This window comes from Pelodiscus sinensis, chromosome 3, assembly GCF_052426305.1.
Source record: "Pelodiscus sinensis isolate ZL-2025 chromosome 3, ASM5242630v1, whole genome shotgun sequence".
NCBI lineage: Eukaryota > Metazoa > Chordata > Testudines > Trionychidae > Pelodiscus > Pelodiscus sinensis.
In genome coordinates this window covers 177352844-177367591 of record NC_143054.1, presented here as the reverse complement: position 1 = coordinate 177367591, position 14748 = coordinate 177352844, and the positions used below count along the sequence as shown (strand labels likewise).

The following is a 14748-nucleotide window of genomic DNA, read 5'->3' as shown; positions in this document are numbered from 1 at the left end:
AGTGTTGCCCTACATAGTTAAAAACAACATACTGCTTATTAGTAGAAGCTTATTATAAGATAAATATATACACAGTGAAAAGATTTTAAAATGTAAGTTTACTGAACTATATGAACATTGATCCCTTTTCACTTTTCAGTTATAGATAGTACAATATTGCAATGTTTGGAGATGTTTTAAATCCAAACTGTATTTAACATCATTTCAGTGAACTCATCCTAAAATACACCACACAAATTGGAGGACCTTCTCCCATTCTCTTCTGGTGGATAGGTGAAGCCAGACTATCCCTTCCACAGGCACTGATTTCAGGTCTGCTAGCACCTATGCCTTGGAAAAAGTTCCCTTCTCTGTTCCCCCACTTCCTTCTTACCTTTGATTCTGGAGCTACCCACTGTACCAGCGCCTCTCCCTGTGCCTGTCTACTCCTCCCTACATGCTCCACTGTCTGCTGTTCCCATGCTTGACACAAGCAGTAAAAATGGAGTTCAGATAGATTTTATAAATGGAGAAGTAAACTCTGCTGGTGGCAGCTGCAAACTAAAACCGATAGTTTAGTGTTTCAGCACAGCATCCTCATGGCTTTGTTGAGAACTCTACCATCAATTACAGCTCAGGCAGGAATTCTGAGTTGCCAGAGACACTTCTTATTCAGCGGCCAGATCAAATATGACAAAAATCTCAGCACTCATGAAAATATAGCAAGAGTTTGCACTCCGAGTGGAAAGATGTTAACATCAGAAAATCTACATCAAACTTAGTACTAGTCCTTATTGGAGAAATGAGTGGGTAGGGATGTAAAATTTTGATTATTTGACTAATCAAATAGTTGATGCAATTTGCATCGACTATTCATTTAGCTGTTAGGGTGCTTCCAGGACTGTTGCTACACTTCAAAGGCAAAAGCGCTGCGGGGAGCATGGGACAAGTGGAGTCCCCTGCTGGCCCCGTGCTCCCTGTGGCATTTCAAACTGGCAGCACTACATGAAGCCTGGGGTCATCGGGGGAGACCCCAGCTGACCGCAGGCTCCATGCAGAGCTGCTGCTTTGAAATGCTGCAGGGAGCCCGGCATCAGACTCCACATGACATTTCAGAGCACTGCATGGAGACTGGGTCAGCAGGGTAGTCCCCTGCTGACCCCAGGCTCCATGTGGCACTACCACTTTTAAATGCTGCGTGTAGTCCAGGGCCCGGTGGGGATTCTGGGCTGCATGTGGCATTTCAAAGCGGCAGCGCCATGTGGATCCCAGGATTAGCTGGGGATTCCCCCAATGACCTCTGGCTCCATGTGATGCTGCTGTTTTGAAGCACCCACTACTCTTTCCTCTCTCCCCCTCTCCACCCCCCCATCCCCCACTGCCTCTTTCTGATAGAGGCAGCAAGTTGGGGGGGGGGGTGACTAGTCGACTAGCCTGTTGACTATCCAATAAGAATTTGCATTTGCTTATTGGATAGTCGACTAGTCATTCACATCACTATGAGTGCGGTCAAGGAATTAATGGCCATGAAGACTGAACTGCTTTCATCGAGAGGTTAAGCCATCACATTGTGGGACCAGGCATCCTGGCAGGGTAGCATAAACAAGATTGAACTATGGCTGCCTATTGCATACTTGGACTGTAGATAAAACTGACTACAATACTAAATTCTCCAGTCTTTTGATCCAAGTGCTAGCCTTACTTAAAAAGTATTTTTAAAAGGTAGTAATTTAATAAGGAAAAGTTAAATATGAGTCTTTCTTCTTTTCACTGGAAAACTGTAGGTGGAGAGAGAATTGTGCTCTGCTACTGCTGAATTTGAAGATTTTGTTCTGCAGTTTATGGACAGGTGAGTGTGCAGACTAATTTCACCATGAAAATCTTAAAACTAAGATTCTTTTTCATTAATTTACTAACATTTGATTTGTTCCAATTGTGTAGATGTTTCGGACTCATAGAAAGCAGCACACTAGAACAAACTAGAGAGGAGACTGAAACTGAGAAGATGACTCATCTAGAGAGTTTAGTGGAATTAGGTCTTTCTTCCACTTTCAGTACAATCCTTACTCAGTGTTCACAAGAGATATTTAAGGTATGTGAAACTTTATCCTGAAAAAGGTGTTTTTTTTGTTTTTGTTTTTTTAAAGTTTTGTGCAAGGAGGGTTTTGTTTTTCTAGTTATAGCAAAGCACTTACACATTTGATGATTTTTCCTCCCTTGATGATAGCCCCACATTTGGACTTCTGATGAGACCCTGGCAAAAGAGCTACATTCTTTGTGACGTCTGCTTTATAAGATACCGCAGTTACTACAGTGATGTGTTCCAATGTAGAAGTCTTAGCTAACACATACTCAATACCCTTATTAGTAGATAAAACAGTAGAGGTCAATTTGATTTAGCAAGATGAGTCCCCCTTCTTCTGCTAGAGGTGAGCACTAAAGTCCCAGATCCTTTCTTCTCACCCTCAGAGATTTGAAACCACTATTACTGTGGCGTCTGTTCACCAATGGTATAAGCAAAATCCTTCCTTTAAGATTATAGTAAAAGCTCTGGCCTTGTGATATTTAAATTACAGTCCATGTCTGTTTAGATACTTAGCATACAAAAATTAAGCTGCTTCATCAATCATTTATGAAATATATAGAATAGCTTCTTTTGGTTTAATATAAACTTTCTAAATGTTAATCTGTTTTCCAGTTGAATGGGTTAATTATTTCATTATTTGAATAGTGACTAATCATGTGCAGGCTGCCGTGCATTTTATCTAACTTGTTTTGCAGATGAGTGTCAGGGCTAATCTCTTTTCTTTTAAATGTCACTTAACAGAATGTCTGAGACTTCTCTCTGTGCGTCTAGCTTTGTAAGATGTGAGAAAGTAAAGAAGCATGTATATGGGCTAGGGATGTTAAATTTCGATTGACTAATCGAATAGTTGATGCAAGTTGTATCGACTATTCGATTAGTCGATAAGGGCGCCTCCACCTTTAAAGTGTAGGAATAGCCCCAGGGCTGTTGCTAGACTTCAAAGCATGCACTCCTCTCCCCCTCCCCCCTTGCTGCCTTGTTCTGATAGAGATAGCAAGGGGGGGAAATGACTAGTATACTACTGTGTTGACTATCTGATTACTCAATTAGTCGTTCACATCCCTAATATGGGGATGGAAACTCAAACTCTAGAGTGCACACCTCCTTGAAAAGCCAAAGTGGAGGTGGAGAAAGCAGCTGCTCCAGAATTGGTCCAGCACCACAGCCAGGAACTGCCTCCTTTCACCCAATCCAGTGGCAGGAAAATGGGTTTTTTGGCCATTCAGTTGTGAGGTGGGAGAGGGATACTTCTCTGAGGAGTTCTGGGGCTTATTTAATGAAAGGCTCTTCTTTTTATCCCCCGTGTTTCTTTTTGGAAGCGTCCTAGAGATGGATTAGATATTGCTTATGTGTGTGTGGGAGGGCGGGGGCGTTCTTTCCCCTAGTGTCATTAGATGCTGTCTTTCATAGAGTCATAGAATCATAGAACCATAGAGCTGGAAGAGACCTTAGAAGGTCATCAAGTCCAGCCCCCTGCTCTAGGCAGGACCAATCCCAACTAAATCTACCCGGCCAGGGCCTTGTCAAGCCGAGGTGTCAACACCTCTAGGGATGGAGACTCCACTACTTCCCTAGGTAACCCATTCCAGTGCTTCACTACCCTCCTAGTGAAATAATTTTTCCTAATATCCAGCCTGGACCTCTCCCACCACAACTTGAGACCATTGCTCCTTGTTCTGCCATCTGTCAATACTGAGAACAGCCTTTCTCCATCCTCTTTGGAACCTCCCTTCAGGAAGTTGAAGGCTGCTATCAAATCCCCCCTCACTCTTCGCTTCTGCAGACTAAACAGACCCAACTCCCTCAGTCTCTCCTCATAGGTCATATGCTCCAGCCCCCTAATCATTTTGGTTGCCCTCTGCTGGACCCTCTCCAATGCATCCACATCCTTTTTGTAGTGGGGGGCCCGGAACTGGACACAATACCTCAGATGTGGCCTCACCAGAGCCAAATAAAGGGGAATAATGACATCTCTGGATCTGCTAGCAATGCTCCTCCTAATGCAGCCTAATGTGCCATTAGCCTTCTTGGCTACAAGGGCACACTGTTGACTCGTATCCAGCTTCTCATCCACTGTAACCCCGAGGTCCTTTTCTGCAGAACTACTACTTAGTTGGTTGGTCCCCAGTCTACAACAATGCTTGGGATTCTTCCATCCCAAGTGCAGGACTCTGCACTTGTCCTTGTTAAACCTCATCAGATTTCTTGTGGTCCAATCCTCCAATTTGTCTAAGTCACTCTGGACCCTATCTCTGCCTTCAGCCGTATCTACCTCTTCCTCTAGCTTAGTATCATCCGCAAACTTGCTGAGGGTGCAATCCATCCCCTCATCCAGGTCATTAATAAAGATATTGAACAAAACCGGTCCTAGAACCGAACCTTGAGGCACTTCGCTAGAAACTGACCGCCATCCTGACATCGAGCTGTTGATCACTACCCGCTGGGCCCGGCCTTCTAGCCAGCTCTCTATCCATCTTACCGTCCATTTATCCAATCCACATTCCCTTAACTTGCTGGCAAGAATATTGTGGGAGACCGTATCAAAAGCCTTGCTAAAGTCAAGGTATATCACATCCACTGACTTTCCCACGTCCACAGAGCCAGTTACCTCATCATAGAAGCTAATCAGATTGGTCAGGCATGACTTTCCCTTTGTGAATCCATGCTGACTATTCCTAATCACTTTCCTCTCTTCCAAGTGCCTTAAGATGGAATCCTTTAGGATCCTTTCTATGATTTTTCCAGGAATCGAGGTAAGACTGACCAGCCTATAGTTCCCTGGATCGTCCTTCTTCCCTTTTTTGAAGATGGACACTTCATTTGCCCTTTTCCAATCATCCAGGATTTCTCCCGATCTCCACGACTTTTCAAAGATAATGGCGAAAGGCTCCTCAATGACATTTGCCAACTCCCTCAGTACCCTTGGATGCATTAAGTCCGGACCCATGGATTTGCGTACGTTTAGCTTTTCTAAATAGTTCCTAACCTGTTCTTTACCCACCAGGGGCTGTCCATCTTCATCCCATCTTGAGTCACTTAGCACATTAGTCCAGGAGCCCACCTTGACCATGAAAACAGAGGCAAAGAAAGCATTGAGTACTTCAGCTTTCCCCATATCATCTGTCACTAGGTTACCTCCTTCATCCAGTAGGGGCCGCGCACCCTCTCTGATCACCTTCTTCTTATTAACATGCCTGTAGAAACCAATTTAGTCTTTATTAATGAGAGGATTAACCTTAAAAAAAATCCTTCAAATATTGTTGCGCTTAATATAAATAGAGCTACCTGTTTTTGAAGTAGGGATGTCACATTTCAATTAATCAGCTAATCGAGTACAGAGGCCGCAAGGTGTGGTGGAGGGAGGGGGAAAGTGACTAGTCACTTATATCCCTAATTTGAAGTTTTTTCAGTGGTGGTGCCATCCCTTTATCTTTTTAAGTTGTAGCAAAAATTATTTGCTGTGAATTTTTATTTTTTCTCCTGTTTTAATAAAATGAAAGTTACTTTGGGGGCAAAAGTTCTCGGATTGTGAAGCTCCTTGCCCCAAAGACACTGCCATATTGTAATATCGTTCTCTTCTAATAAAGTGCAAACACTGAACTTGACATAGACTGCAGCAGCTTCCAGTAATAAGCTAATCAGGTAATATAATCAAGGAATCATGCAGGATTTTCTCTGTCAATAAGTTGCTGTCTCTTCCTCTCCCCCACTCCACAACTTCTATAACTGAAACTAATTGAACGTGTGATCTCTCTAGAGCAGTGGTCTCCAACCTTTTTACACTCAAGATCACTTTTTAAATCTCCGAACAGGCGAAGATCTACCGCCCCACCCATTTCTTGAAGCCCTGCCCCTTTCTCGAAGCCTCACCCTCTCTATTCTCCCCCTGTCCATCATTTGCTATCCCCAGCCCTTACTTACTCTGATAAGCAGTTTATTTTTAAATTATGTGATGCATAAAATTAAAATCACATGATTATAGTTATGAAATAAATGGTCTGTTTTTTATTCATGCTATTTAAATCTAAAATGAAGCATTTATAATTATACATTTTGGGGGTACAGAGTTCTGCGGCTGGGGGCAGGGGAGAGGGAACAGGGTGCTGGGAGGGCAGAGGACAGGATTCTGCAGCAGGGGACAGAGTGCCAGTGGGGACAGGTTTCTGCATCTGTGGACAGGATGCCAGTGGGGACAGGAATAGGGACAGAGTTCTGTAGCTGGGAACAGGGGAGTGGGAACAGAATTCTGTGGCTGGGGACAGGAGAGTGGGGATAGAGTTCGGGAAGTGGGGACGGGAGTGGGAACAGAATTCTGTGGCTGGGGACGGGAGTGGGGACGGAGTTCACGGAGTGGGAACAGAATTCTGTAGTTGGGAATAGAGGAGTGGGGACAGGAGTGGGGACAGAGTTCTGTGGCTGAGGAGTGGGGGCTGGGGAGTGGGGTGCCAGTGGAGGCAGAGTCTCCCCTGTATCTGCCTCCTCCCAGGATTCCCCCGCCCCCAGAGGGAAACCAGCGCGTGCCTGCCCCGGGGCCAACCCACCCGTGGCGCAGGGAAGCCCCGCGCGCGCATGCCTGCCCCGGGTGCCAACACGCCCCCCCCCCCGGCGCAGGGAAACCCCGCACGCGCACGCACACACCTCCCCCAGGGCTGACTCACCCCTCCCGTGTGGTGCAGGGAGCCAATGCTCCCTACCGCAGTACACCCAGCAGAGCAGCTAGCGCTACTTCTGGAATCGCCGGAAGTGGCGCTAAGCTGTGGGACTTCTGTCCATCCCCTCCATTTTCACTGGAGGTAGGTAGTGGGGCTTCTCGGGGGTGGGAGGGAAATGGGGGCGGGGCGGACAGGACGCCTCGTGATCGACTGGTCGAGGCCTCGCGATCGACTGACCTGTTGGTGACCACGGCTCTAGAGTAAACTTTCAAGCATTCTGAGTATTTAAAAATATTCTGCAAAATTTCTATTTTTGAGTTCTGCTTTTATTTGATCTATACTTTTGACTGTAAAACGTTACTGAATAATGATGATGTGATTTGCTGCACATGTGCATCAGCTCTATTTATATGTACTTCAAAATATTTCTGTATTCAGAAAGAAATTATTTTCCTCTTCTGTATTCCACTTAGGTTGCCTTGGAAAAAGTTTTTAACTTTGCTGTTTCAAATTTATTTGAGACAAGAGTTGCTGGTCGGATGGTTGCTGACATGTGCCGGGCTGCAGTAAAGGTGAGTGAGAGAACATATGTATTTCATTAGGAGTTATTTAAATATAAGTTTATTGTTACTTATTGAACCTGCCTTACTTTTGTGAAAAACATTAAGTATATTTGGAGACCTAGGTTTTCTTACATTCTTTCTGTAATTATCCCACTTAAAATCTGATAGTTGTAATGTGATGAAAGTGTAACAAGTTAAATAGTTTGTGAATATAATTTAATATCTAAAGGACTTCACATTTGAGGTTCAATTTGTGGTATGCTTTAAATACAACTTTGTGCTTGCTGAGGAGAATTAGAAGCATGGAGTCAAACTCCAACCATTGAAAAGTTTTAGATAGAATGCCAACCAGAACTGAATAAATCACTGTTCTTATTTGTTTACTTTTCTGTTGTAAATAATGCTGTTAGATTATGCTGATTGCTTGTTCTTGATAATGTTTTCAGTGCTGCCCTGAGGAATCTCTGAAGATCTTTGTGCCTCATTGTTGCAGTGTTATAACTCATCTTACCAGCAGTAAGTTAAGAAGTTTTCTAATAGTATTCCACTAGCCTAATACAGGGTGAAGTTTTGTGGATCTAATTTAGGATTGGTATTTTAAAAACAGCATCTACTCCTTTGAGAATATTCTGTTATCTTTTATAAATTGAAGTCATTGATTGAAGAAAAGAATAAGTTAAAAGAGAGTTCTTTTATTCGGAAGCGTATAGAAAGATTCTATTTATACATACATTCTAAAGAAATGTGGTTTCCAAAAGTCATTTCAAGAGATAAATATTAACAAACTTCTTGTCTGCCAGGTTTAATAAAACGACTTATAAAAAGGAATTTGAAGGTTGGGGTGGTTAAACATTCATAAATGTAAGGATGGCTGAGCTTGTTTGTAATAATCAAGAGGCATTAATTTCAAAAATTGGAGAACGTTAAGTTAAGAACATTTAACTTCTATATAGTAACAGTAGAGCTTAACACTTCTGCTCTTCAGATGATGATGTCTTGCATGATGAAGAGCTAGACAAGGAACTACTCTGGAACCTTCAGCTTTTGTCAGAGGTATTACAAAGAATATTAAAAGTTAAATGCTGGTTGTCTTTTTGTATGTCTGTTTCATCATTGGCTCAACTTTAGTGCCATTGGGGAAAACAGTTCATTTACATTATTGCCCTGTTATACTTAAATTTTATATGTAATATTTCATATGGTCTTTTTCCATAAGAATTAAGCAAAAGTATATTATAAATATATTTTATACATTGCAGAAAATAAATATTCTAATTATATGGGAAATAAATTTAAAGTATTAGGTTCTAATACCAATAATGGGCAGGAGAAGAAACTGTCCAAGAGAAGTTATATATTTTACAATGAAATTTGATACACTGATGAAGACAGAAATCTTACATATGATGGAAATTGAACAGCACTGGGACTTGGGGAGGCCATAATGTCAGGAATTGCTGTTTCAATAATCAATATTGTTTCATATAGCAGAAAAAGTGTATGTTTCTGTACATATTTAATTAGTCAGTTTATATTAAGTACTATGGACTCGTACCGGACTTTATCCAGTGTTACTGCTACTGAACTTCATTGTTTTTCTTTACTTTTTAATGTTTCTGTCTTTTATTAGATCACTCGAGTAGATGGAAAGAAGTTGCTGCCATACAGGGAGCAGCTTGTGAAGATTCTTCAGCGAACCCTACATTTAACCTGTAAGCAGGGTTACATTCTGTCTTGTAACCTACTGCACCATCTTCTTCGTTCTACTACACTTATCTACCCCACAGAATACTGCAGTGTGCCAGGTGGCTTTGACAAGCCTCTTTCTGAATATTTTCCTATCAAGGCAAGGATTTTCATTTATTTAGGATTAGAAGATTTGACAACCTTTTTAAAAATGCTTCTCTATTTTATTTGTGTTTATTTCAAGGTTTATCAACACAGTGATTATGGAAAGTGTAATTGAAAGATGCTTTAAACTTTGAAACCTGCATTGCAAATTAGTAGCTGTATTAACCTTGAAAGTTATTCTGGTAGCAGAAAAGATTCATGCTAAATATTATGTTGAATCGCTTAATGACATGGAACATATCTTTGCGGATGTTCACAATACTACATGTAAATAATATACAGGCAGTCCCCGGGTTACATGGATCCGACTTACATCGGATCCCTACTTACAAACGGGGTGAGGCAACCCCGCACTAGCTGCTTCCCCCCAGCAGACCAGGGAGACGCGAAGCTAGCGCTCCCCTCCCCCCCCCCCCAGCAGACCAGGGAGACGCGGAGCGGCTTTTCTCAGCAGACACCTCAGCTTGAGAATAAAGGACTGAGGAAAGTGAGGTGTGGGAGAATAAAACTGATCTCTGGAGAAATGTTTGGCTAGAGTTTCCCCTACAACATGTACCAGTTCCGACTTACATACAAATTCAACTTAAGAACAAACCTACAATCCCTATCTTGTACGTAACCCGGGGACTGCCTGTAAAGCAAAGCTGATGATTATAGATGTGTATTATGCCTAAACTTTGCAATTTATGAATTGACTTGAAATCTGACAATCGTGAAATGCAATGATATATAAATTGCTGTTAACTTTAAAGTTGAGCAGTAAGTTTTGGGTTCCTCAACACTCCACTGACCCTCATATTTATAGTTATATTTATATATTATGTCCAGGGCTTGCCATGCAGCGGCAAGCTCTGCCGGCTTGTAATCTACTCGCCACGGGGGAGTAGATTACACTAATTGTCGAGCCCTGTTTATGTCTATACCTAGAAAATATTAACACGTTTGATACAGTCTCCCAAAGCATCATTACCTCACCTCTATATTTGATAAGCCAACCGTATAGCCCTTCCTATTCTTTTTTTCTCCTCATGGGGTTGTACCATTTCATGAAGAGTACGAAATGTATGCACAATAAATAAATATGAACATGTGGGTTTTTTAAGAATCTGATTTTTCTACTTGTTTGCCCTTTGTTTAGTCATTGGTACCACTAGAAGTGGTTGGGAAACATGACTGTTTTCTAAAATATCTCTCAAATAAATATTAGACATATTTTAAGAGTAATGTTTAAAGAAAAATAATCAGAATAATGTAGAGAGAAATAATGCTGTCACATTTAAAATTCAGTTAAAATACAAATAGATTGATTCTGTATCATGTCTGAACTCTGTCTAGAATCATGAAATAAGGTGTCCATTCGTAATACAGGTGTGAGTTGCTGCAGCACAAACTCCATCTGGTCTCCTGAGCCATCCCAAAAAGTGTTAATGCCAAACTTAACTTCAGAACTATCCTCTAAATCTGAGCAGCAAGTTCCTGAGCCAGTTGTTTCTCTGGAAAAAATATTGAGCTGAAGTGAAGAAGCAATATGAGGAACGTGTTATCGTTCTCTGTTATGTATCGCCTCTGTAGTTAGATAAGTTTTAAGTTGTGTACGGGACTGCATTTATACTACGTGGATCTAATCTGTGATTAGGACTCCTGGGTTCTACAAAATCTCTTTCAGTGCATACTAGCTAACGGTAGTCCAATTTTTATGTTAACATGACTATCACTTTTCTTGGCTAAAATATGAATTAGAACTGGTTACCTCAGATGATCTTAATGTCTCCAAACTGGATAGAACATTAGTGCATCACAAGGGAATTCATATAGGCTTTTAAAATTACTAGACTGAATTTTGATGACCCGGGATGGGAATATCAAACTTAAAATTTGTTTTTTATAATAAGTGTAGCTAATACTTCAGGATTGTTCTAAGTAGCTAGTGATTAAAAACCGATTAAATAGGACCTCTGATTTAAAGGTCAAAAGTCAGAGTTAGAATTGGGGTATGTCCTGTATCCATCACCTGTAAATGAAAGACTGTGTTAAATAGAGCGTCCGCCTCAGTGAGATCATGGAAATTTATCAGCGATTTATTCCTAGCAAGAATATTTTTTTAAAGTCTAGATATTGGTTGCAGATTTCATATTGTTCTTGGTTTGCCAACTAGATTTGAGTATAAATTTAACTCCTTGAGCTGACAGTATATTTTTACTTAGTCTTAGATTTGAAAGTTATATTATTCATATCTGTTAACTTCTTAATAAATGTTTGCTTCATATTTTTCAAAGAGGAAATGTCTTTTTGTTTTTATTATTTTAGGACTGGGGTAAACCAGGCGATTTGTGGAACCTGAATATCCAATGGCATGTTCCTTCATCTGAGGAAATAACCTTTGCCTATTACTTACTGGATTCTTTTCTTCAGCCAGAGCTCACCAAATTAGAGCACTATGCAAATGGAAAACAAGAAATGTCCAGGTCAGTAGTGTCATGTGGGATGTACTAGGAGACTCTGTCCATATGTATAGTAAGAATGTAAAATTTAACTGCTTAACTGATTAACTGATTAAAGGGGAGCAGGTGTGGGAGGAAGGTTGTTCCATCCTGTTAGTGAATTAGAAGATCCAAAGTGCATTACATTCCTGCAGAGTAGATAAGTTGCTAAAATTGCACATAAGAAAGAAACATCTTTTATTAAAAAAAAAGAAAATAAAATAAATTGTCTTCACTTCTAATTTTCTTACATTAAATTTTTTTACTTCCAGAGATGATGTACAGCAGAGTCTCACTATAGTGCACAACTGCTTAATTGGTTCGGGGAACATTCTACCTCCTCTAAAAGGAGAGAGGATAGCTCACCTGTAAGTAAGCTGTGTTTTATGTAGGTTATCAATAATTAAAACATTGTTAGTAATATATTTAGTACTATACTTGTAAACATGGTAATGTTTAATTTATTACTTCGGTTCTTATTTTTGTTATTGCACATCGGATTCTAAGACAGAATTAGTTTTTGGAGGCATTCTTTGAAAACAAAACTTATCTAATCACACTAAGAAAATGCATGGTTTCAGGTCTGTGTTTATAAAAACAGTTAGATATATAAATTGTGAAATATTACTTAACACACATACTTTTCATATATACCTGTTTAATATGCTTTACAAAGGTAAGTAATGAGTATTGTATCATTGCTTTAGTTTTCCATATCTATGTATAATAGTGACAGAAAGAGATTAATTGATTTATTCCAAATGATGTAGTTAAATAGTGGTAGAGTCCGTTTGGTAGTTCTCAAGTTGTGACTTTTCACCCTCAGGCTCTCTGCCTTCCCCCATGAGTGCACACACTGGATCAAACAGGCTGTTTCCCTTCTGCTAAAATTGCTCCATTGTCCAGTATTCAGGCATTCATTTAAAATATTTTTATTTTGACTGATCACAAAAAGAATACATTCAGTGTAAGCCAGTCTACTGTTGTCTTATTCAGATTCTTAAATCTGAAAGAATAATGCTATTAGGGCTCTGAGTGTTCCATGGTCTTTATACTAGGATGTTAACTTCCAAAAATTTCAGAAATTGAATTTTGCGGCTGTTACATTAAAAGAGCAGATTTAGTTCCATTTCAGTTAAGTTACTGAATAACCATGCAAACGTGTAAGACCAGCCATGAATCTGGCTACCAGCACTTGTGTACTTTGGACTTGAGAAAATATACTACAATAAATTATAATTGTGAAAGTACAGGAACGTATATGTTTCATGTTAGTAGTTCAACATTAATTCTGTTCATTGTGCTATAGTTAAGAGCATTTGGGCTATTGTTGAGAAATTAAAATGTGACCATGAGTTAAAATATGTTCCTTCTGTTATCACAAGATGGTGAAGCAGGCCCACAGTTTTGGGTGGCAATTCCAAGAGGCTTGTGGCCCTTGAAAAATGCTGCATCAGCATGTGCAAAGGTGCTCCAGACTCCTGCATGTGGTGCTTCAGTGAGATGCGGGTGGTGGCAATGCACCATCCAGGCAGCACCCTGCCTTTTCCATCTGAAGCCCTGCCCCTTCCAGGCTTGCAATTCTTTTGTCTCCCTTGGATTGAAGAACTCTTCCAGCATGTAGAGCTCTATTACAGCTTTTATATCTGGAGTTTACACTGGTCAGAAAATGAGTGCTGCGGTACTTCACCCAAATAGCAACCTCTGGAAACATTCTGGTTGAGTGGGAGTCCATGCCAGAATGGGAGCCTGGGAAGTGGGAGTGGAAAGGCGTGGTATTGTCCCTGTCCTATTCTGTTGGTCAGTGTGGGAGGATAGTGGGGCAATGGCTCCCACAACAACCTGTTGCTGTCCTCCCATCCTTGTAGAGCCGTGGTCACCAACCCGTCGATCGCGAGGCCTCGAACAGTCGATCGCGAGGCGTTCGGGCAACCCCGCCCCTCATTTTCCACCCACCTCCGAGAAGCCCCACTGCCTACCTCTAGTGTAGTGCCGGCTTCCCGCGGGGTGGACGGAAGTCCTCTCAGAAGCCCGCGTCACTTTCGGGGGTTCTGGAAGTATGCGGGCTGCTCCCCCTCGCACAGCTCTGTTGCATGCTGGGGGCGGGGGCGTTGGCCCTAGAGGAGGAGTGCGGAGGCTTCCCTGCACCGCTGGTGCTGGAAGGGTGAATTGGGCACAGGGGTCACCCTGCGCCGCGGGAGCAGGAGTCCGCCTCAGGGTTTGGCTGCGTTGCGGGAGGGAAGGGAGTTGGCCAGGCCAGGCTGGGCTGCGCCATGGGAGGGGGGTTTGACCCCAGGGCAGGCACCCGTGGGGGTTGGCCATGCTGCAGAAGGAGGTTGGCCGTGCTGCGCCGCGGGAGGGGGGTTTGGTCCCGGGGCAGGTGCCCACGGGGGTTGGCCGTGCTGTGGGAGAGGAGGGGTCGGGCTGCGCCGCACCACTCCCGTCCCTACTCCCCGAACTGTGTCCCCACTGGATGCTTGTTTGTTTAGTGTGCTGGATGTTTATAGCCAATTGCCTGATGAGCAGATTAGTTGAGGGTAAAAGTGAATATGATTAAGGGTAAGTGAATAGGCCCGAGGCGATGCCACATCATCAGACAGATTAGCTAGAGCTGAAAATCCGTTGTTGACGTCAGTACAAAACTTTTGGATAAACTTGACATGTAAAGTGCATCATAAAATTTCTTCATCACTGAGGTCTGACTTGTTCATTGGCGTATCAGTGACATAATGGTGGTCTGTGTTCTACACTATGATATACTCTACAGGAGGTGAAGAGACACCTATTGCATGTAATGATGTGAACCAGCTCCTTCTGAGTGATGTCGTATTGAGAAATCCATGACATTTGGTGTATGCATCACCGCTTGAACCATGAACCAAGAATGGAAAGGTTCTGAGAGGCACAGAATGTAAGCAAGCAGCAAGAGTTATCATTGGGTGTGCCTGAGCCATAATCACCGATGATCTGTTGAAACCCAGTTTGTAGGAAGTCAGTAACTGCATTTAGGTCCCCCAGGATCACAAGATTATCATGTGAAGGGATTATGCATACTAGCTGTTCTAGTTGATCATAGAAACTACCTTTAACTGAGTAATAGTGTCACAGAATACTAGAACTGGAAGGGATCTTGAGAG

General features: G+C 41.9%; 1 protein-coding gene across 2 annotated transcripts in view; it reads left to right on the top strand.

Moving 5' to 3' along the window:
- Nucleotides 1-14748, top strand: part of PSME4 (proteasome activator subunit 4) — a 142189-nt gene that overhangs the window by 57666 nt on the left and 69775 nt on the right. For both annotated transcript variants that reach the window (XM_006122111.5, XM_075925476.2), the window contains 8 exons: nucleotides 1764-1828; nucleotides 1921-2071; nucleotides 7191-7289; nucleotides 7727-7796; nucleotides 8266-8333; nucleotides 8911-9126; nucleotides 11439-11596; nucleotides 11884-11979. In XM_006122111.5, the coding sequence (XP_006122173.3) occupies nucleotides 1764-1828; nucleotides 1921-2071; nucleotides 7191-7289; nucleotides 7727-7796; nucleotides 8266-8333; nucleotides 8911-9126; nucleotides 11439-11596; nucleotides 11884-11979 (923 nt within the window). The remainder of the gene's footprint in view (nucleotides 1-1763; nucleotides 1829-1920; nucleotides 2072-7190; nucleotides 7290-7726; nucleotides 7797-8265; nucleotides 8334-8910; nucleotides 9127-11438; nucleotides 11597-11883; nucleotides 11980-14748) is intronic.